The sequence below is a fragment of the Brachyhypopomus gauderio genome, chromosome 6 (assembly GCF_052324685.1).
Source record: "Brachyhypopomus gauderio isolate BG-103 chromosome 6, BGAUD_0.2, whole genome shotgun sequence".
Lineage (NCBI taxonomy): Eukaryota > Metazoa > Chordata > Actinopteri > Gymnotiformes > Hypopomidae > Brachyhypopomus > Brachyhypopomus gauderio.
The window spans coordinates 21,101,203-21,125,377 of record NC_135216.1 but is presented as its reverse complement, the minus strand read 5'-3'; the positions used below and the strand labels follow the sequence as shown (position 1 = coordinate 21,125,377).

The window sequence follows — 24,175 nt, the reverse complement described above, 5'->3', positions numbered from 1 at the left end:
AGGGAGAAAGAGGGTGACAGAGGGAGAAAGATAAGAGAACAGACAAGAGCATATAAACATACTATAGTATAAAAATACTATAGAATATTTAAGTGGTTAAGTAGTTTATGAAAAATTTTGATTCCTGTTTTTGATGCACTTCCTAGGCTACATGTGTCATTTGGACATTGGACTTTTACAAAAAGTAATAGTTGTAGTGCAAACAGTCACACTGCATATTTCGGTCTTATTTTGTAGGCAGTCTACAGTAGTCTATTTCATGGACTACTAAATCAAATACATTCTCCATCACACCTACCCCCATTTCAGAACTTGGAGTCCAACTTTCATAATATACAAAAAGTGTTTTTTGCAACCACCATAGTGGTTAGTCATGTAAATGATCTTGTCAACCTGAATACTAGTGTGTATAATTCAGAGCTCGTAACTCGTCTGTGGTACTGCAAACAGGAGTTGGGGGGGGGCAGCGAATGGGAATGAACACTGCGCTCTGTTGTGTTTTAAACTGTGTCTATCAGCGCGGGTACACTACACTTCTTCTGTTGTGTTTTAAACTGTGTCTATCAGCGCGGGTACACTACACTTCTTCTGTTGTGTTTTAAACTGTGTCTATCAGCGCGGGTACACTACACTTCTTCTGTTGTGTTTTAAACTGTGTCTATCAGCGCGGGTACACTACACTTCTTCTGTTGTGTTTTAAACTGTGTCTATCAGCGCGGGTACACTACACTTCTTCTGTTGTGTTTTAAACTGTGTCTATCAGCGCGGGTACACTACACTTCTTCTGTTGTGTTTTAAACTGTGTCTATCAGCGCGGGTACACTACACTTCTTCTGTTGTGTTTTAAACTGTGTCTATCAGCGCGGGTACACTACACTTCTTCTGTTGTGTTTTAAACTGTGTCTATCAGCGCGGGTACACTACACTTCTTCTGTTGTGTTTTAAACTGTGTCTATCAGCGCGGGTACACTACACTTCTTCTGTTGTGTTTTAAACTGTGTCTATCAGCGCGGGTACACTACACTTCTTCTGTTGTGTTTTAAACTGTGTCTATCAGCGCGGGTACACTACACTTCTTCTGTTGTGTTTTAAACTGTGTCTATCAGCGCGGGTACACTACACTTCTTCTGTTGTGTTTTAAACTGTGTCTATCAGCGCGGGTACACTACACTTCTTCTGCGGCGTTTCTGCCAAGGTTCATCCATCTCATCGGCCTCGGTCGCCCGAGCTGGATCAGGACCGGTGGTGTCAAGCCGGTTCGGCAGAGAGCGCATTTTGCACCTGCCAATGCACTAGAAGAGCACTTCACCCCGTTCCCCTTGTTGCTTCCTCATCGTGACAGAGAAAATGCCGTTAAACCAACCAGATAGTTATTTCTGGATAGTGAGCCTTTATATGAAGTGCATTTCCAAACATTTAGCAAAGGTAAAAAAAAGAGGGCGTGATCTAGAAGAGTACAGTGTGGTAATGGGCAACAACAGAGCATTTCTCTACTGGAACCATCTGAGGTGGACACCTTGAGGCTGTTCTGAAATTAGCTGGTACCAGAAAACCTCAACCGAATGGACCTCGATGTGAAGTCGTCATGGCAGCATTTTTTTAATGCTTCTGTTACATCCTGTATTTATTTATTTCTTTTATTTCATTTTATTTATTTATTTTTGAGGGTTGCGAACTCGATGCAGGAACCATTTCAGCCCCCATTTTACAGGCCATTACCGAGGACGAGTCCGCTCACCTCCACCTCCAACTTTTAACTGCTTTCCCCTGCCTGCTCTTCCATGATATGTTACACTGTAGCGATAAAACCACAGAAAATGAAGGTGATAAAGAGGAGTGTGTGTCTGTGTCCTGATAGCCTCTCTTTGCCAAAAGAACAACTTTGCTGTGTTTTACTGCGTTGATTACAGAGGTTTAGAGCCACTGATATGTTATGCATTGTACTCTTGGCAAGGCAGTTTCACACATGCAGAATGCAGGGACTGCTGGAACTGCTGGGAGGTACTGGTGCTAACGGTGGTACATCCCCACGCAGCACACAGCAGCGCTTGCTCCCTTTGGCCATTTCAAGATCAATTTATGTGACAAATTGATCTTCATTTGACCTTTTCTGAACCACACTTAGCACCAGACCTGAACATGCTAATTTCAAAGGGACGGCCTGACAGAAAACAACTCGGAGTCAACCCTGCGGGCTCAGAAGGGGGCGGGTTTGGAGGCGGGGGTTAGGATTGGTGAGGTGAATGGGGATAGGGTGTGGGAGGGTCATACCATGTGTGGGCTGTAGCAGGGGGGTTTGTGCGTGGCAGGGGGGGGCTGGCTGGGCAGGGGAGGGGTGGCGCTGGAGGGGTTGATGCGTTTCTCTTTCTGCCGGCGGTTGCAGAACCACACGCGGATCACCTCCTTCTCCATGTTCAGTTGCTCCGCCATCAGCAGGATCTCCTCTGAGGTCGGCTTCTGGTTCTACACAGATACCAGACAGCACATGAAATACATGGCTCTGAAATACGCATCAGATTAATCTTAAGCAATGAACAACGTAATGCAAGATGACATTGAGTTGGATATTTTGCATCTAATGTGATTATTTCTAGTTTTTTTTCCTCCTAGAAAAAACAAAGATATGTCGTGATGACATCGAGATGATGTGATGTGATGCTGTAGAGATGATGTGATGATGTGATGCTGTAGAGATGATGTGATGATGTGATGTGATGCTGTAGAGATGATGTGATGACGTAGTGCTGTAGAGATGATGTGCTGTGATGCTGTAGAGATGATGTGATGATGTGAAGATTATGTGATGTTGTGAAGATGGTGTGATGGTGTGATTAGGTAGAGATGATGTGATGATGTGAAGATGTGATGATGAGTGAGCGACGTGCGGAGAGTCTCACCGTGATGAAGTTGCGCTCCAGGGCCACTCGGACATTGGTCTCGATGCTGGTGCGTTTCTTCCTGCGGCGCCCGGGCATCCCCTCAAATCCCAGCATAGGAGAAGACAAGGAGCTGGGACTGGGCAGCATGTTGTCCAGCGCCATGGTTTCTACACACACACACACACACACACACACACACACACACACACACACACACACACACACACACACTTGAGTAAGCAGCTGAAAAATGCCACTGTGCCAATATGCATGCACGCGCTCACACACACACACACACACACACACACACACACACACACACACACACACACACACACACACCTGCATCACTTAACCACTTCTCCAGCAGTGGTTTGAGTTTACACATGTTCTTGAAGCTGAGGTTGAGGGCCTCAAAGCGGGAGATGGTGGTTTGACTAAAATCGTTCCCATACAGTTTCCCCATGGCCATTCCAACATCCCCCTGCAAACAAAGAGGAGGAGTGTTAATGTAACACACACATACACACACACACACACACACACACACACACACACACACACACACACACACACACACGGAAGTAATCAGCATCAATCAATATCACAGCAGGGCTGGGCTCTTTGACTTATGTGCCCACACACACTCCTCCAACTGTGACACACCACGGTGATCATCAATTCAGCGTTAATCAATTCAGCCTAACATGACACACACACAGAGACAAGACACCACAAGCACACTCACACACTCCACTAGTTTATGTCAATCCAGAGTAAATAAATATGTGCGGTGTGTTTTATAATTAGATGCTTAATGTCACATAGATTTAAATACTTTAAAACAAAACAATAATCCCACAACAACATTATATTAATATTATATAATATTTATATATATATATATAATATTATATGATTATATATATAATATTAATTATTATAATTAATATCTCTACATATCTTACCTAAGTACACACTGCACATACACTTATATCACTGACTCAATAGGGTAATTTACTACCAATATATTCAGCATAGTTTTTGCTCACTCACACACACACACACACACACACACACACACACACTTCACACCTGTGTGAAGCCCAGTTTAATCCTCCTCTGTTTAAAGGTGCGAGCAAACTGCTCCAGCTCCTCCAGGTCACTGGGTTCTTCAGCATGTGGAGTTACTGTGGCAATAGAGCTGATGGGTGGGGCCACAGAGGGGGCGGAGCTCGCACTGCTGTCCACACTCTTCTCCCTCTGTAACGACCACAGCCTGTCGTCATGACGCCGCTACATGGGATACACACACTCAAACATTGATCTCAAACATTTCAATCAATTTGGAGACAACATTCCCACCTGTAAAAAAATACATAAATGTCACCTGGCACAGACAAAACTAAATTGTAAATCTGATAAAACATATAGAGTGCAGCATTACGTAAAAGGAAATGCAATCAACTCTCATTTCCTCTCAACTGTGTTAGCATTGTTGGCTGAAGTACTGCTTTAATGACCCAACCAGACATGTTTGCTGACACCAGTCTCATCCCTGTGAGTTCTTTCATACATGCTGGGTGATGGGGTCAAGCACTCAGCCTCTACGCTCTCAACCTTGAGTTTCTGTAAAACTAAACAGCCTTTCCCCAGTGGTCTTTGAGTCTGTAAAAAAGGTGAACTACATCCCGTTTACACCTGGATCTTGACTGTTGTGCTATGCAGTGATGGTATTTTAATCTCACTAGGTGGAGACACATTTGACTCTGAAGTGTAAATGGATGCAGTTAACATTTTATCAGGATACATTCCAGACACATAGGATCACAATGCTGGTGGGGCCTTGGTGGTGATTTGAACTGGAAGGATGCGCTACCTGTGCCTGCATGCCCAGTCTGGGTGGGGTCAGGAGAGCTCCTGGATTTGGCTGAGGTAGAGGAATCAAATTTGGTGTTGATAACAGACCTAGAAAATGGGCAAATAGAAAGAGAGAGAAAGAGAGAAAGAGAGAGAGAGAGAGAGAGAGAGAGAGAGAGAAAAGAAATTATATGAATGATGCACAAGAAGAGTCACCATAAAAGAGTGTGTGTGTGTGTGTGTGTGTGTGTGTGTGTGTGTGTGTGTGTGTGTGTGAGAGAGAGAGAGAGAGAGAGAGAGAGAGAGAGAGAGAGAGACAGAAGGAGAGAAAGAGAGAGAGAGACTCACTCTGCTGGCTCTGCTGAGCCTGGGCCTGGGGTAAGAGGAACTGGGCGGGAGATTGCAGATGGTGACCGGGCATCAGGACCAACTGCTGCAGCTGTAACAACTGCTGAATGTCCTACAGGGGTGATCATACAGGAGTGATCATACAGGAGTGATCATACAGGGGTGATCATACAGGAGTGATCACACAGGGGTGATCATACAGGAGTGTTCATACAGGAGTTTTCATTTAGGAGTGATCATACAGGGGTGATCATACAAGAGTTTTCATTTAGGAGTGATCATACAGGGGTGTTCATACAGGAGTTTTCATTTAGGAGTGATCATACAGGGGTGTTCATACAGGAGTTTTCATTTAGGAGTGATCATACAGGGGTGTTCATACAGGAGTTTTCATTTAGGAGTGATCATACAGGGGTGTTCATACAGGAGTTTTCATTTAGGAGTGATCATACAGGGGTGTTCATACAGGGGTTTGCATCTAGGGGTGTTCATACAGGAGTGTTCATTAAGAATCAGCTGAAGTCCTTCTTCTCCATAGTCTTTGCCAGCACACATTTTTAATAATGACTGTCTGCAGGGATGGCAAGGCCTGCTGAATCACTGGCACTTGGCTAAGAAGAGATGAATCTGGACAGCCTTCTGCTGATAACCCTGACCCAACAGGGACGTCACCCGGCACAGGTGGCCTCAATCCTCAATTTCAATTAATGGTTGCATCTCTGCAACACTAATCCTGAGCTTCAAAATCTATTCAGTCAGGACTGAAGACATCGGTTACATGGCCTTTTCTGCTACATCAGGCCTTAATCGCCCTGTTGACATTCTTAATATGATCAAGATCTAAAGGTGAAAATGCATAGTGAGGACATGGGTTTGACTAGCTGGCCATACCTGGGCGGTGAGCTGGATTGGCTGCGAGAGTGCAAGCGGGGGCGGGGCTTGGGCGGGACTCTGCTCGGCTTTGGCTTGCGCTGTGGCCTGATTGGCCTGCTGCTGATTGGCGGCGGCGTGGGCGGCATGGGCGGCGTGGGCAGCGCTGGACTGCTGCACGGCTGCGGCCAGGAGCTGCGCCTGGGCCTGCTGGAGCAGGAGCTGCTGCTGGGCAGGAAGGAGGGCGGCCAGCTGGAGGCGGGGCGTGCAGAGAACCAACCACAGCAAGAATGAGCAGAGGAGAGGGCGGAGTCACAACAGAGGAGAAGGGAGCAGAGGAGAGGGTGGAGTCACAACAGAGGAGGGAAAAGAGGAGAGGGCGGAGTCACAACAGAGGAGGGAAAAGAGGAGAGGGCGGAGTCACAACAGAGGCAGAGAGCTGAGCTTAGCAGCAGTGACATAAGCTAGCTTTCTAAATCCTAATATGGCACCTAGTAAGAACAGCAAAAGTTTGAGGAAGGATGAAGGTACAATTAAGGGCAGGAAAGTTCAGAAGAAGTAAGAGAGAAAGAGGGAAGAGCTGGGATATTCAGTCCAGTTTAGTTTGTGGCTGTTACCCTGGCTTTGCCTCCTGACTGAGTGAATTAATTTAGTAATCAGCTGTGTTAATAATTACTATGATTACTCTTTCTGATCTACATTCTAGTAGCCTAGTCCTCTAATCCACCACATTATGTTTTGTTTGTGTCCAGTGCTGCTGGGATCGGCCCCAGGCCACCTGTGACCCTCAAATTAATTGAGTGGTTTAGAAGATTGCCAAAAGTATTTGCTCACCCATCCAAATTATCAGAATCCAATCACTTCCATGGCCACAGGTGTATAAAATTAAGCACCTAGGCATGCAGACGTTTTGCAAACATTTGTGAAAGAATCGGTCACTCTCAGGAGTGAATTCCAGTGTGGAAGTGTGATAGTATGCCACGTGCAAGAAATCCAGTCATGAAATTTGCTCACTCCTAAATATTCCACAGTCAACCGTCTGCTGTATAAGAAAATGGGAATGACAGCAATTCATCCACAAAGTGGTAGGACACGTAACCTGACGGAGTGGGGTCAGCAGATGCTGAAGCACATAGTGCGAAGAGGTGACCAACTTTCTGCTGAGTCAGTCACTACAGACATCCAAACATCATGTGGCTTTCAGATTAGATCAAGAACAGTGCACAGAGAGCTTCTTGGAATGGGTTTCCATGGTCAAGCAGCTGCATCCAAGCCAAACATCACCAAGTGCAATGCAAAGCGTCGGATGCTGTGGTGTAAAGCACACCTACACTGGAGGCGCGTTCTCTGGAGTGACACATTGCACTTCTCCATCTGGCAATCTGATGCACAAGTCTGGGGTTGGCGGCTGCCAGGAGAATGGTACTTGTCTGACTACATTGTGCCAAGTGTAAAGTTTGGCGGAGGGGATTATGGTGTTGGGTTGTTTTTCAGGAGCAAGGAATCAGCAAGAAGCTGATCAGAGGTCATGAACCACATTTGTCAGGTTTTTATGTTAAGATGTTATGTTACATAAATGTTTAGACATAACTATTTACATGCATTAGATGCAAATGTTCCTATAGGATTTGCTTTGTGTGTGTGTGTGTGTGTGTGTGTGTGTGTGTGTACCCCGGCGAGCTGACTGCCAGCCAGCATGAGCTGTGTGTGTGGTAGAGTAGGCTGTGTGGACGGAGGAGGGGGAGCGTGGGAACTGGACATCTCAGCAGCTTCTTCTGTCTTAACCTGTAACACACACACACACACACACACACACACATTACAAAGAGTTTTGCAACACAAAGAATGCAACACACTCACTCCAAATCAGCCAAATCCTTTCAAACTGCTTCTACATACATTCTGTCAGACATCAGACACACATCAGAACAGAGCACAGAGAGGAAAAACACCATCCTGAATCCCACACACATAATGCACTAAAATGGTCATGTGATAAATGGATACGTGATGTGATATAAATGGTCCTGTGATGTAATGTAAATGGTCCTGTGATGTGATATAAATGGTTGTCTATTTATACTAGATAGAGATGCATATTCTAACACTTAGCACTTTTGTAAGTCGCTCTGGATAAGAGTGTCTGCTAAATGCCATAAATGTAAATGTAATGTGATGTAATGTAAATGGTCCTGTGATGTAATGTAAATGGTCCTGTGATGTGATATAAATGGTCCTGTGATGTAATGTAAATGGTTGTGATGTAATTGGATATGTGATGTAAATGGTCCTGTGATGTGATATAAATGGTCCTGTGATGTAATGTAAATGGTCCTGTGAAGTGATATAAATGGTTCTGTGATGTAATGTAAATGGTCCTGTGATGTGATATAAATGGTTGTCTATTTATACTAGATAGAGATCCATATTCTAACACTTAGCACTTTTGTAAGTCGCTCTGGATAAGAGCGTCTGCTAAATGCCATAAATGTAAATGTAATGTGATGTAATGTAAATGGTCCTGTGATGTAATGTAAATGGTCCTGTGAAGTGATATAAATGGTTCTGTGATGTAATGTAAATGGTCCTGTGATGTGATATAAATGGTCCTGTGATGTAATGTAAATGGTCCTGTGATGTGATGTAAATGGTTGTGATGTAAATATATATGTGATATAAATGGTCATGTGATGTGATGTAAAATTATGTAAATGGCCATGTGCTGTAGCCGAACACCTTAGTCAAACGAGATAAAACTTACTCAGTCATTTCGCTGCCTTCCAATCTAACTCACCTACTCAGTACTGATATTTCACTCACACCACTCAGCCTTCCAGTCAGTTGATCGCATATGCATGAATGTTTATGACAGGCTAGTGGCAGGGCATGGTTAAGCAGTTCTTCTTTCCTAATATATGCCCAAGCACCTGTAACTGTCTCCCTTTCATCTCTGGTTTATCATGCTGTACCTCACTTTCTCTTTGTATCTGGTCACACACCTATGTGAGGAATTAGTCATTACAAGTCAGTCACCCGCTCTTGTTTGTATGTTACTGACACTTTAAACAGAAGCACATGAGGGTTCCCATGAGCTTAGAAAGAGAAGGCTGTTCTTAGAGAGGCTGACACACACACACTCCAAAACAGATTACATGTACACTTACACCATTATGTCAATGGTCCCTATTTAGCTACCCACACACACACACTCACTCACCTACTATTGACCTGCACACATACACTTATGTACACACACACACACACACACACACACACACACACACACACACACACACACACACACACACACACACACACACACACACACACACACACCTTGGTGTGACTTGGGGTTGGAGAGAGGCAGAATGGACTCGTTTTCATTGGCTACATGGAAACAGGAAAGAACAAAAATAACTTATCAACATACCACAGGCATTACATTTCATCCATTACCACAAGACTCAAACCCCAAAACAGCACAGTTCACTTAGGAATGACAAGATCAATTACACTCTATTACATTCTATTCTATCCCACGAACTGTTCTAGCTCATACATACTATGTCAATGTAAATCTCATCTAATTGAATGAATATTAATTTTATTGATATATCAAAAGAACTAGATCAGAATAAAATATTGTGAATTGACCATTGAAATGTACTGTACTGTTAAATGGATTCACTGGTAACCTACAAAATTAAATATACCCAATTATACAACTATATTTCTTAATATATTAATACATATTTCTTTATCTTTATTTTTGTGTTTTATTGGTGATTGATAAATTGATAATACAAAGGATGCAGCATGCGGTATGTGGGTGAGAAAAGTGACATACCTGATCAGTAGCCTCAGGACTGTTTCTCTCTGAGTCTAAAAGAGAGCACACACACACACACATACACACAAACACACACACACACACACACACACACACACACACACACACACACACACACACACACGCACACATGCGCAAATGCACACACACACACACACACACACACACACACACACACACACACACACACACACACACACACACAATAAATACACACATGAACATGTGTATACACACACAAACACACACATAAATTCACACACACACACACACACACACACACACACACACACACACACACACACACACACACACACACACACAGGTCAGGGTAGTGCCTCAGGCTTTGGCCCTCACATCAACAAAGAGTGAGCCAGTTAGCCAGAGGCATCACATTACTAGAATACCACAGAGCGTTTAACCTGGCCACGCTGTGTGGGTGTGCATGAGAGTGCACGCGTGCGTGCGTGTGTGTGTCTATACGTGTGTGTCTATATGCGTGCGTGCGTGTGTGTCTATACGTGTGTTTGGCCTGTATTGCGGCATAAATCAGAGGCTCAGGCTGACTAAAGTGTTCTGTTGGCCTGATTCACGCTTAGTGGAAAAAGTGAGAAACGTATGAAATATCACACAATATCCCATCAGCAATACACACACACACACATGCCTAGAAATATATTATATGAAGAAATGAATCATCTTGAGTTCAGCGTAGTGTTTCTCCGCTCTCATGTATTAATGAATCACAGTATTACACAAATATTCACACAGGTTCCACACAGGTTTCCAAACATGTAGAACACTGTGAGCAAACACACACCAACACACACACACACACGCACACACACACACACACACACACACACACACACACACACACACACACACACACACACACACACACACACACACACACACACACACACACACACACACACACACACACACACACACACACACAAGTGCAAACTGTTTCTACCTGTGCTGTCTGCAGGAATATCCACCCCAGACTTTTCATCCTCGAGAGCTTTGGACATCCTGATATCTAGCATGAAGAGAGAGAAACAGGGACGGAAAAGGTGATGATCTTTGACCTTGTCACTTCACAACCGCAGCCAATGAAAGCAAGGCATTTGTGTCAGGGGTGGGGCTTGGAGGGGTGGTGGTGCAGTTTCAGCGCTACTGCGCTACATGGTGCGAGCATCAAAGGGAGACCCTCCCTGTGGAAATGAACGCAGCACCAAGCAGAACGGGAGATGCCAGGCCCTGCGTCTGCTCCCAGGACTGGGGGACAACCGCTCCCTGTGCCATTCCATCATTCGCATCGTTTTGAAGCAGATTACAGATCAAAGGCAGCCACGCTCAAATAAACAAACCGCCGAGACACTCGCTTCCAGCACACACTGCTGGCGAGATTCGAACTGTCAGCCAAATTACGCAGCGCGGGGCTCTTCTCCTGGTTGGACCGTTCAGCAAATTATACCAAAAAACACCTGATACTGACAACGAGGGGGGAAATACAGAACACAAACCGACAGCATTGGTAAAGAAATACAAACCGAAAACATTGGTAAGGAGATACATAGCCAAGCCAAGCCTTTTGGGTTCTTTTGGGGTGAAGGATTTGGGGTTCTTCCTGCGCAAGGTGGAGGAGACCTCCACACACTTTCAGACCTCCACACACTTTCAGACCTCCGCACACTTTCAGACCTTCACACACTTTCAGACCTCCACACACTTTCTGAGGATAAAAGTTTTGACTTTTTAAATTAGAAGACAATAAACAGTGGCTGTTCACTTCTGGAAAAGGACACAATGCCACAGGACAGCACTCTGGTCTAACCTCACTGAATCACTCTATCACATCTCCTCTCTGTCAATTAGAACTGAATCTTACAATTTATTGACAGGCAAAGAATTATAGAAAGTTGGACAGACAGAGAAGAACCTCAAATCTCAACAGAATCCAGAAGCAGTCATATGCAACAATACGCAGGTGGTTTTGTCTTCTGAATAACAGAATAAATACTAAATCAATACAATTTACATTTATAACATTAATGTGAACATATTCAGTATGAAAATAATGGCAAATATGCCAGTAGTGTACATATGTTGGAAAAAAGTTACTCACAAATTTACTTTTAGTCTGAAAAGGAAAAATATGTCTGGCATCTGAGACCTGAATTTGTTCATAAACATTTAATAGATTATGTTATCTAATAGATGATATTGTGTAATAGATTATGTTGTCTTATAGATTATGTTATCTAATAGATTATGTTGTATTATAGATTATGTTATCTAATAGATAATTTTATTTAACTAGTTACCCAGTGTCTTCCCTATCCTTCTGAACCAGCAATATTTCCAACACACTTTCTGGTGGAGGGTAATGAATTGTCTTGCATTTCAAACGATTGTGCATGCACTCACACACACTTTCTCCATCTCTCTCAAACACACATCTCTCTCTCTCTCTCTCTCTCTCTTTCACACACAGACACACACACACACACATACACACACGCACGCATGCACACACACACATCGAAACACCACACACACACACACACACACACACACAGCACTACCTCAAGCTACTGAGAGAAAATGAGAAAACAGGGTGTCATCTGGGTGAGGAACATGGGCTGTTTTACACAGTGAGATTCCAGCCTTTTCATTCTTTCAAAGACTGAAGTCTGCATTTGTCTTAAAATACCAGAGATCAATCAAATGAGTTTTGTCATAACCATGTACATGGACTAATATCGGACATCTGTAAAACATGTCCTATATTTTACAGAGGCAAGCAATAAAACAAAAATAATGTATATATTACATTACATTACATATAATATCTAATATCTAACTATTAATATATATATATCAGTGATTAACTATATATATAAAACCGCTATAGGAGGCAACGATTACAGGATTACAATATCTAACAATCATAGGGAATATGAAAACGAATGGACTATAGTTATTTACTAGATATATAAACTGCAGAAAACAAGTGTTATATTAATATTTTTAACGTTCTTAATAGTATTAATGGTAGGGTTATTACATACATCAGTGAATAAGACAATCAAGACTGTTTGTATCAAACACAAGGCCTCGGGGCGCTGATATTCTCACCCTGCCCAGGTCAACCAAATGTCCAATAATCCGCATAAGAAATTTACTACAATTTACACCGTTGTTCAAAAATGCTATTTAAATGTAGAGTTCTCTCTCTCTATCATAAGCAATATTTACCTCGGTGGTCTACCTGTTTTACAGTAGGCTATTAGTCGCCCAAATATGAAAGTTCGCGCTGCTTATCGGCCTGCCGCTCGTGACTCACCGGAATGTTTTTCTGTCTTCACACATCGTCCCGTGATCACAATAGCGAGAACGACTAGGATATATGACTTCTCCTCTGACGAACACGGGAGCTTTAGTGGTTCGCAAACAATTTCAGTTGCTTTAGTCACAGGCCACGAATGTTTGGTTAGGCGAGCAAAGCTGAATGAACAAATTCACTTTCCAACCGAGTTTTTGTTGTAGACTAAATGAAACTACCAACCCGCGCCACCCACCAATTTTTGGTTACTAATTTTGTCAGGCTGCTTTGCTGATATGAAAATTCACACGAGAAATGTAATAACATTTTTACTACATATTAATTATGTGACATCAAGCCATTTAAAAACGGCAACAACGTATTGGATATCATATTTATATCCATAACAAAGCGATCAATTCGGGGTGAATAACTCCATATAAACTAAATGCCAAAAAGTGTAAGGACATTTTAAATTGTGTTTCTCGTTCTGTGCGTTTTTCATCAGTGCAAATCAAATACTTGAATATTCAAGCCGATAATTTGAGTGGCCCGGAGGAGCGCGTGCTACACGGCCTCTTCAGGTAATGTGTTTTACACATCAGGACGCTTGTCAGTATGTGCCCTTACATTAAAATTTTAAATGTCTGGTAAAAGTTAAAAGACATCTTAGATTAGAGGATGATAAGCGAATTGGTCGGTAAAGTCAATTTAAGTACGCCTTATTGTAAATCATACTCAGGCATATTTAATGGCCAAATTTACGTCATTTAATATTTTTAGCCATATCAGAGGAAGTCACTTTTAAAGCCACTATTTGTGTGTTAAATGTGAATTCCTTGAATTCCATTTGAATTAATTCCTCTTGAATGAACTTGAATTCCAACGAATAAACGAACGGTATAATGAATATAAATCGGGATGTACTTTCTCAGTTTAACTATTAGAAACTGATGAGATAGTGGAAGATACTAAGAACGTCGACAAACGTGTGTCGCTTACCCACAAATCTCTCTGAGAAATGAGTCACATTAGTGTCATGTACACACTTCCTGCTTTTGTGGTCTTCCACATTTGACACATATGTAAGTGCGTGTGTGTGTGTGTGTGTGTGTGTGTGTGTGTGTGTGTGTGTGTGTGTGTGTGTGTGTGTGTGTGTGTTTCTAAGACAGTGAGTGAAAAAATGTCGATTCACCAAGAAATAGTAGTCTGACAGCCAATGGCATATTAAAAACATGTATATATTCAATTTCACACATAAATGCAGAAAAACGTGTCAGTAATTATAATTTATAATAATAATAAGCAATAATTATAATCATTCAATAATTATAATAACTTATCTCATTGTTTGTGAGTTGTAGTTTTTTGTAGACTTGATGAAGGGAATCATTATTACAAAGCAAATGAATAATTTTAAAAAGCTTTTTTAAAATTATTATTATTTTTTTTTAGGTTTCAGTTGGCATATAGTATCAAAGTCTTAGGCAATCTTGAAAAACTTAGCAGTAAATGTTTGTTTCCACTATATAAACCCTAACAAATAAATCAACACCATTTCAACATTTTTGCAAATGAACATCACAATAAAAAGCATCAGTATTTTTATTTGGGGGGGGGGGCTGTTTGTTAAGAGAGAAGTACAGGTGGATGTTAATCCTTACAAGGCCACTGATTGGCAGAATGCTACTTGGTGATCTTGGGGATTTTAAACCCATTAAAATACAGCTAAGATCTACATTTGCCTATGGTTCAACCCCCCCCCCCCCCCCCCCCCCCCCCCCACTACAGCTGAAATCATGGTGGCTCAAACATTCAATCAGCATCCAGAATTCAAATGAAGCTTGGACAAATTTGCAATAGTAACACTTTTTTCTTTTTGCTTAAGCAAATAAATATTTACAGCCATGATAAGTAGTGTTAAACACTACTGTAATAGGCATATCACAAACTTATTTGGATGTATGTGGAATTAAATAAAACATAAATAAGGTAAAGAAGCCTTAAATACTACAAAGCTCACCATATAACCTGGTCCATACAGCAGATCCAGAAGAATGGATTGATATGATGTGATTCTAAAGGTGATGTGTTAGCATGTTAACCTGAGTGCAGACACAGCAGCCAATTTGAGTGAGAGAGAAGCAAGATACAGAGGGAGAAACAATGAAACAGTGAGAAGAAGAGAGAAAAAGAAAAAGAGAGAGTGAGATAAAGAACGCTTTTGATTGTAAGATTGCAATATATCTGCCTGAGAGCAGACAAAAAAACCTCACCTCCCACAAACATTGTTTCACACTGATTGAGCAAATACATAAGTAATGGAGACACATTTTGTGGACAGATATACAGACAGGTACACATATATGCATGTGGGCTCACATACATGCACAGATACAAACACGCGCGCACACACACACACACACACACACACACACACACACACACACACACACACACACACACACACACACACACACACACACACACAAGCACAACACATACAGAGCACACAAAGTATGTGGCATGTCACATTCCACCAGAGGGTTGGCCCTGACATTTCATTACTATTGCTCTTACTCCAGCTGGTTTTGATGCTCTCTCATTAGCAGAGTCCGTTACCAACAGCAAAGCTAATTAACCCCTAAACCCCACCTCAGGAGAGATCATTAGAGAGAGGTAGAGGGAAAGAGAGACAGAAAGAGAGAGAGAAAGAGAAACTCACCTGGAATCCAGACATTTTGCCATAGCCGCCATTTTATAAATAAACCAAAGCTCGCAGTCTCCTGTCTCAAACTCACAAATTTATCAACATGGTGAAAAGAACTGCCTCCCAATATGTTCCGACCAGTGCTGTAAAACCAAACAGCCTCAGGTTTTTAACTAATTAACGGGCTGAATGAAATTTACACACAGACAGACAGACAGACACACACACACACACACACACACACACACACACACACACACACACACACACACACACACACACACACACACACACAGTCAGCCTCTCCTAACCTTTGTATCACTTCCCTCCTCCCCCAAACACCATTTTGTCGTCTCCCCTTCACCTCCATGTCACTCGGGCTTGTAATGTGTGAGACAGCAGGAAAGGGGGCCAGAGGATGCTGATGTGTGGGGAGGGTTTGTGGCCTGCTGTTTGGGGGCTAGTGAAGTGGTTAAGTGCAGAGTTTGAAGAGTGGGGAAAGGGCAGAGAGAGAGAGAGACAGAGAGAGAGAGAGGGAGAGAGAGAGAGGGAGAGTCAGAACAAAGAGAGAAAGACACAGAGAGTCAGCACTGGAAAGTGCTGGGGTGGCTGGAAAGTGCTCATCACTGGAGTTAAAAACAAGTCTCTGTCACTCTCGTGCTTCGTTTCCTTCGCCCTACTCCCTTTCCACTGCTCTTGCGTTGCGTGCCATCGCGACTCTCGAAAAGGAAACCGCAATAGCGTAACGTGGCCACACGGGGGCAGGGTCATCATGCAAGACTGATATAAAATTAATCAACCAGCTCATACCAACAAGTTCAAAACTGCAGAGGAAGTCACCAGCTCTGACCAAAGTGATTATGAAAAACGCAAACAAAAAAGGAACATTTATTGCATTTACATCTACTTTCAACCATATTGTCAACAACTTCTGAATAAAGATAGGTGTTAATTAACACATACACCCACCCCCAGACACATACAGCACATATTTACAAACCCTGCCCCCACCATTCATGTTCATAATAGTCTTAGGTTGCTTGTGAGGCCTGTGTGTGTGTGTGTGTGTGTGTGTGTGTGTGTGTGTGTGTGTGTCTCTAGGTCACGGTCAGGAGTTTAGCAGGTTTTTTGGGGGTCCCTTTCTTTTATGTATTCCCTCTAACCTCCTCAGCAACGCCTGCCACAGCTGTGACAGACGGCGCGTGGGTGTGTGTGAGTGTGTGTGTTAAGGAGAAGAATGGAGGGGTGCAGGGTGGCGTGTGTTAGGGTCAGAGGTCACCATAATGCTGGGCTACTGGTAGCCTCCAGAACCCTCTCAATAAGTTCTGCCTCATTTGACCTCAGGGAAGGCCAATCATATCTATATATACATACACATATACAGATATATAAGAGTTAGAGCAAATATTTATAATTTCTTAATGTCACTTGCAAACCGAAACTTCCATGTAGAACAAAACTGTTGTCTCTTGTTAACACCACTAAAGAGGGAAAGATTTGCAACTGACTCCCTGCCTCAAAGGTGCTTTAAACAAGGGTCATGAGGTTTGTGCACATGTAGTTCAACCATCCTCACTCTCTCTTACACACACACACACGCACACACACACACACACACACACACACACACACACACACACACACACACACACACACACACACACACACACACACACACACACACACACACACCACACACCCACACACACCCACACACCCACACACACACACACACACACACACACACACACACACGTCTCCCAAACTTGAAGTTCACGCTTGACTCCCTCCTTGAGGAAGAGAGGTAGAGGCAGCCAGGTTGGGTGTTAAATCTTATTGGCTGTTGACCTGATTTAAACACAATGGAGTGGAACAATGGAGGAGAGGAGGAGAGTAGGTTTAAAATTAGACCCCTGAGTTCCTCCTTCCTCCCTGCTCCTCTCTGTCTCCACACACTCACCTGCTCACGCTCGTGTCATGGTCAAGTTCAATATTCACTATGTATGTATGTATGTGTGTGTGTGTGTGTGTGTATGTGTGTATATATATATTTATATTTTAGCAAAAAAAAAACTTTGTGCAGTACAGTAAGCACCACCCGTTACTCTGCCTGTCTGTCCATCTGTCGTTTTTCTTCTTCTTCCTGACTTTTTCAGTCTCTCCCACTCTTGTGATTCACTTCTACCTGTCTGTCTCTCTCCTGTCTCCCCTCTACCTGCCTGTCTCTGTCCTAACTCCTTTCTACCTGTCTGCCTCTCTCTTTTATCTCCCATCTCCCCATTCCTGCCTGTCTCTTTCCTATTTCCTTTCTACCTGTCTGTCTCTCTCCTGTCTCCCTTCTACAGTTCTCTCTCTCCTGAGTGCAGCAGTGCTGGTCAGTAGTGGTCATGACATCACCGGACAGTACTGCACTCCGATAGGGCACCATGCCACGTTGCTAGGCAACAGCGGTGAAAGATCAACGTGTGTATGTGTGTGTTTGTGTGTGTGTGTGTCTGTATGTGTGGGCATACATGTGATAGTCCAATCAACCTAAGGCCAAGTCCTTTCTGCTATAACTAATAAATTGTTTTGTGTACAGAATTCCAACCGTCGTGCTCATAAAAGTCACAGAACCCACAAATATTTTGTCCTTACAAGAAGTGGTGGAAGACATAACAGGACAAACAACAAAGTTAAACAAAACAAAAAAAATACAGATTTGCATGAAAAAGTTAAAAAATACTAAATATGAATTCTCTTTGTATATTTTCAGTTCCTCTGCACATTCATGTGTTTGAATTTTTATTTATATGTGTAACAGTAACTTAAGCTGTTTTTGCGTATCTATATTGGGTGGGTTTGTGTATCAGATATTATAGGGCATCGGTGTGTGTGTGTGTGTGTGTAACTGTGTTTTCAAGTGCTCTAGCTGAGTACACATGCATATGTTTGGACATGTTTGACTTCAGCTGTGTGTGTTTCTCAGAACATATTTGTAAGCACACATTTGTGTGTGTGTGCTTTTGTGTGTGTCTCAGTGGAGATTCTGTATTTGTACATGATTGTATATAAGTGTGTGTGTATGTGTGTATGTGTGTGCATGAGAGAGAGAGAGAGAGAGAGAGAGAGAGAGGGAGAGAAAGAGAGAGAGAGTGCACTGCGTCTCAGGAGTGTATATTATATCCGATACAGTAGCTCTTTCTCGCACCACATATTTCTGGGCCGATCGATACTTCTGACTCCCTACAAGACAATAATCGCCCCCCACCCCGCCCCCTCCTGCATGGCTACCATTATTACCACCCTCCCTGGGGAACACACAAAACAGGGAGAGAGGGCAGTGCTCACTACCTCTCACCCTCCACTCTTCTGCCCATCCATCTATCCACCCATCCCTCCATCCTTCCTTCCTATGGCCCGATATGAGGTGCAAACGATAGAGGGAGTGTGTGGGGATGAAAGGAGGACGAGAGAGAGAGAAAGAGAGCAGAGGTGTGTAAAGAACTGACGGATGGACAGGGTAAGGGATAACACGAACAAGACAAACACAAGGTTAGAGTGAGAGAGAGGGACAGAGAGAGAGGGACAGAGAGAGAGAGAGAGAGAGAGAGAGAGGGACAGAGAGAGAGGGACAGAGAGAGAGAGAGAGAGAGAGAGAGAGAGAGAGAGAGAGGGACAGAGAGAGAGAGAGAGAGAGAGAGGGACAGAGAGAGAGAGAAGAGTGACGGTGCATTGTGATCGTACAATAAAAGGAGGGAACAACAGGAAGGGCAACAAAGACTTACACAGCTGCCTCCTCATAAAGGAGAACGAGGAGAGAGAGGAAGGAGGGAGGGGCTGAGAGAGGGAGGGAGAGAGAGTGGGAGACAGAAACTGGGATAGAAGGAGAAACAGAGAGAGAGACAGAAATAAGAGAATGAGAGAAAAAGAGAAATATACAGAGAGAGAGGTAGAGAATGCCATTTCATAGACTGTGAATAAATATTACTGCTGCCTGCTAATGATTCAAACCTTTCATTGCAGTGCAAGGAGTTTGGAGGAAGCCCCACATCAAAGTGGGCAGGCAAGTCCAAGTTCAATGGCCAGAGTCACTGGGCAAAAGCCCATATGTCTCACAGTCCCATCAAGGGTCCATGACAGTGTCTGTCCATGACTGTCTACTACGCATCTAAGCAGTGTGATGTATGTGTTATGGGCACCAACAGATTGCTTGGTATATAGGTCTATCGATTGGACCAGACTTAAATTGGCTCTCAATTAAAGAGAACGCTTATTTGACCCCGCACCCCCCCTCATTCCTGTCTTTCTCTTCCCGTCCTTAAATATTCCACCACCTCCTCCTTCTCTCCATCACTCACACATCCATCTCTCTGTCTCTCTCTTTCTCCTTAATACCTATCTCCTCCCCTCCCCCACCCTCTAAGGCCATCCCCTCAACCCCTCCATTCCTGACTCATTCCTCCTCATTCCTGACTCCCATCCCTCGCGCTCCTCCTCTGCACCTCCTCTATTCCTCCTCTGCACCTCCTCTGTTCCTCCTCTGCTCCTCCTCTGTTCCTCCTCTGTTCCTCCTCTGCACCTCCTCTGTTCCTCCTCTGCTCCTCCTCTTTTCCTCCTCTGTTCCTCCTCTGCTCCTCCTCTGTTCCTCCTCTGCTCCTCCTCTGCACCTCCTCTGTTCCTCCTCTGCACCTCCTCTGTCTATACTCAGGCATTCTGGCCTTCTTTGTGCCGCTGCTGTCCAACAGGCACAACGAATTACTATTATAAAGGCATTGTGAATTGTTACATTTATTTATTCAAACATTATTAATAATATACCTGCATGCAAGACACAGCAGCTCCTCTCTTGAGATGGAGAGAGGAGAGGAGATCGGAGGAAAGGGCAGGAGCAGAAAGAAAAGGTGGTGAATGTTGTAAGATTTGGAGGGTAGGCGGTGGTGGTGGTGGTGGAGGGGGGGGGGGGGGGGTTAGGAAATTGGTCTGGCTAGCGGAACAGCTTTTCACCCCTTTCTTGCCCCCCCCACCCCCCACCCCTCCCTCCCTCCCACACTCCTCCCCATTCTGCTTTGTATTCTGGGGAGATGACAGGGAGAAAGCTTTATTGCTCCGAGTTGGTATCGATCGGGGCCCCTCACGCAGGGGAGCTCAGACCCTCACACGGTAGAGGCACTTTCGCAGCGCCCGCACAACCCCCCCCTCCCTCCCCCCAACAATTTTCCCCCTTGCATCTCTCTCTGTCTCTATCTCTCTTTCCTTTTCTTGCACTCTGTCTTCCGCTATGGGATTCAAATGTGCGTGTGTTTGTTTGAGGAGGTTAAAGGGCACAAAGGTCTACTGAGCTTTATTTACCTAACTACCTCTTTGGACCGGCCGGCCAGAACCCGGCCCATCACCAAACATGGCTGCAGCGGTGGCTCGTGCCCATCCCTGCCGCCCCCTCTCACACACCCTTCTCCACTTCTCCATCTTTACCCAGCTCCCCTTGCGCCCTCCTTGCCCTCCTTGCTCAATCCATCCCCGGTTGGTTGCTCTCGGCGACGGCACGCATCGAAGTCGACAGGCGGAGTCGGCAGGAGCAGGACGGCGGTGGAGGGCGCTGGCGTCCCGGCCGACCCGTAGCAGAAATAGGGGGGCGGATCTACGAGCCCCACGGCCCCTCCTCCCTCAAGCAGCGTTGCTTAGGAGGATGGAGCGCAGTGTGTGGAACACAGCGATGCTAGCGGTAGGCCCGGCATAGGGGCGTTACAGGATGACAGTTACCCTGAGGGGAGAGGGAGAGGTGGATGAAGTACCCTGCCGGACGGTACTGGTGCCCTTGGGCGAGGTTTTCACCCCATGGTTCCCTGAGGTCTACTTTCGTTTGCCTCTCTCCCGTCCCACACAGATCCACCGATCGCTGCAGCGTTAACGTCGCACGCAGCCGCAGACCTCACTCCTCAGTTCTAGTTTAAACAAAAAAGGGAGGGGGAGCTCAAAAAAGGTGGTCACTCTTCTCTCTATTTTTACCTCTCTCCCTCCATCAGCCTCCGCTCAGACTGCCTCACAGCCACTTATGTTCACTCACCAAATGACACAGAGAAGCCTCCCATCCATCCATCCATCCATCCATCCATCCATCCATCCATCCATCCATCCATCCGATAGCTGCTCGTGCACTCTGTTGCTACGTTGTCAGCTAGAAGGTCGCCAAGCCTAGTAATTTCACAGAAGATGCTGAAGTGGGCGGGTAGGTGAGTTTCTAGGGCCTGGGGCCCATGTGTGGGGGTCCATTTGTGGGGGCCTGTATGTGGAGGTTTGTGTGGGGGGTTTGAGCGTGAGGGTCTGTGTCTGAGGGTGTGAGCGTAGGAGACTGAGTATGGGAGTCCATGTGTGGGGGCTTGAGGGTGGGGGTCTCTGTGTGAGGGCCTGAGTATGGTGGCCCATGTGTGGGGGACTGAGTGTGGGAGCCCATGTGTGGGGGACTGAGTGTGGGGGCCCATGTGTGGGGGACTGAGTGTGGGAGCCCATGTGTGGGGGTCTCTGTGTGGGGGGACTGGATGTGGGGGCCCATGTGTGGGGGACTGAGTGTGGGGGTCTCTGTGTGGGGGGACTGAGTGTGGGGGCCCATGTGTGGGGGACTGAGTGTGGGAGCCCATGTGTACCAGTGCTGCGAGGTTTGTGTGGTTCACTGTGGTTCATTTCCTTCACACCTTGCACAGACAGACACTACTGTGCTTCTGAGTATTACGACGCTATAACATTCATTGGTTAGATTTAAGTGATTTATTTATTTTGATTATAAAATAATCATAATTAATAATGGCAAATATTTAAGAATATAAGTCTGAGCAAGTGAAAAAAAGTACTTGGTCAGGTACTTTATTATTTAGTGTCTCATGGCTTTGTTCAGATTTAACTACCTGACAAATATGCTTTATGTTTTTTTATTTACACTAGGAGGGGTGAAACTGCAGGGTTCTGAACATACAGCCTTCACAAAGGTGCACATACTAAGGATTTTAGTAGCAAATGAATCACACGGATCTCAGCATTAGCGGTGGACATTTACAGTAGTATAATAATGAATATTCATATGCTAATAGAGATAAATATGCCTTAATCCTACAATTATATATGCAGCTTATTTGTCTAAAGCTGCAGATTTTTTTTTTCTTCAAATGAAGATATAGAGCATATTAGCTCTGCCACTATTTGAAATCCAGTCAATGACAACACAATCAATGAATTAATTTCACTGTGTCTGCATACATTCCTAATTACACAGTTAATGGCCATAGTCAGTGTACTCTAGATGTGGACTGGAAATGCACTGAAAGTGTAAAAATACTGGACTGTGTTTCACATCAAGAGCATCACCTTAATTACCATATTACATATTACAATATAACATATTGTGTGTGTTTGCATTATCTATCTATAGTTTTGATCCTATCTATGCTCCTACACATGATAGATAGATAGATAGATAGATAGATAGATAGATAGATAGATAGATAGATAGATAGATAGATAGATAGATAGATAGATAGATAGATAGATGTGTGTATGTGTGTTTGTGTGATAGTGAGATAGAGAGGCAGAGACAGCAGAAGTGTTGTGTCTTGATTGCAATGCTGTGGTCATGCTGGGTGCAAGGTGGATGGTGATGCCAGAGAGGAGAGAGAGAGAGAGAGAGAGAGAGAGCGAGAGAGAGAGAGAGAGAGAGAGAGAGAGAGAGAGACAGACAGACAGACAGACAGACAGAGACAGAGAGGCAGAGAAGAGAGAGAGAGAGACTGAATGAGAGAGATTGAGACAGAGACAGAGAAGAGAGAGAGAGAGAAAGGTTGAATTAGAGAGAGGTGAGGATGAGAAAGGATAGGAGAGAATGAAAGAGAGAGACTGAATGAGAGAGAGGTGAGGATGAGATAGGAGAGGAGAGAATAAGAGAAAGAATGAGAGAAAGAGTGAGATAGAGAGAGAAACTGAGAGGTTTTGAAGAGCTCTAGTCCCCCGGCCGACCGCCATTTCACACTGGTGACCAACACAAATTGGATCAGGCCGCGTTCTCATTGCACCAGCAAGACACAAAATGGCCGAATCTCCAGTTTTGCGACAAGGAGCGCTGAGAGTTGGAACATACAAACAACCAGCCGCCAGCCAGGAGACCACCACCATTATCACCCACCAGCCTGGAGACCACCACCATAATCACCCACCAGCCTGGAGACCACCACCATAATCACCCACCAGCCAGGAGACCACCACCTTAATCACCCACCAGCTAGGATACTGATGTGTACATCCAACCATAATAACCCACCAACCAGGACACCACAACTGTTATCCCTCACCAACCAGGA

General features: G+C 44.3%; 1 protein-coding gene across 1 annotated transcript in view; it reads right to left on the bottom strand.

The window, feature by feature from the left end:
* pou2f2a (POU class 2 homeobox 2a) overlaps window positions 1-24,175 on the bottom strand; it is a 44,563-nt gene that overhangs the window by 2,944 nt on the left and 17,444 nt on the right. Inside the window, exons 2-12 of the mRNA XM_077007824.1 lie at window positions 10,787-10,852; window positions 9,805-9,839; window positions 9,294-9,344; window positions 7,629-7,742; window positions 5,979-6,209; window positions 5,088-5,199; window positions 4,759-4,847; window positions 3,975-4,175; window positions 3,222-3,363; window positions 2,898-3,046; window positions 2,272-2,463 (exon numbers count right to left, since the gene is read on the bottom strand). Of these exons, the coding sequence (XP_076863939.1) occupies window positions 2,272-2,463; window positions 2,898-3,046; window positions 3,222-3,363; window positions 3,975-4,175; window positions 4,759-4,847; window positions 5,088-5,199; window positions 5,979-6,209; window positions 7,629-7,742; window positions 9,294-9,344; window positions 9,805-9,839; window positions 10,787-10,852 (1,382 nt within the window). The remainder of the gene's footprint in view (window positions 1-2,271; window positions 2,464-2,897; window positions 3,047-3,221; window positions 3,364-3,974; window positions 4,176-4,758; window positions 4,848-5,087; window positions 5,200-5,978; window positions 6,210-7,628; window positions 7,743-9,293; window positions 9,345-9,804; window positions 9,840-10,786; window positions 10,853-24,175) is intronic.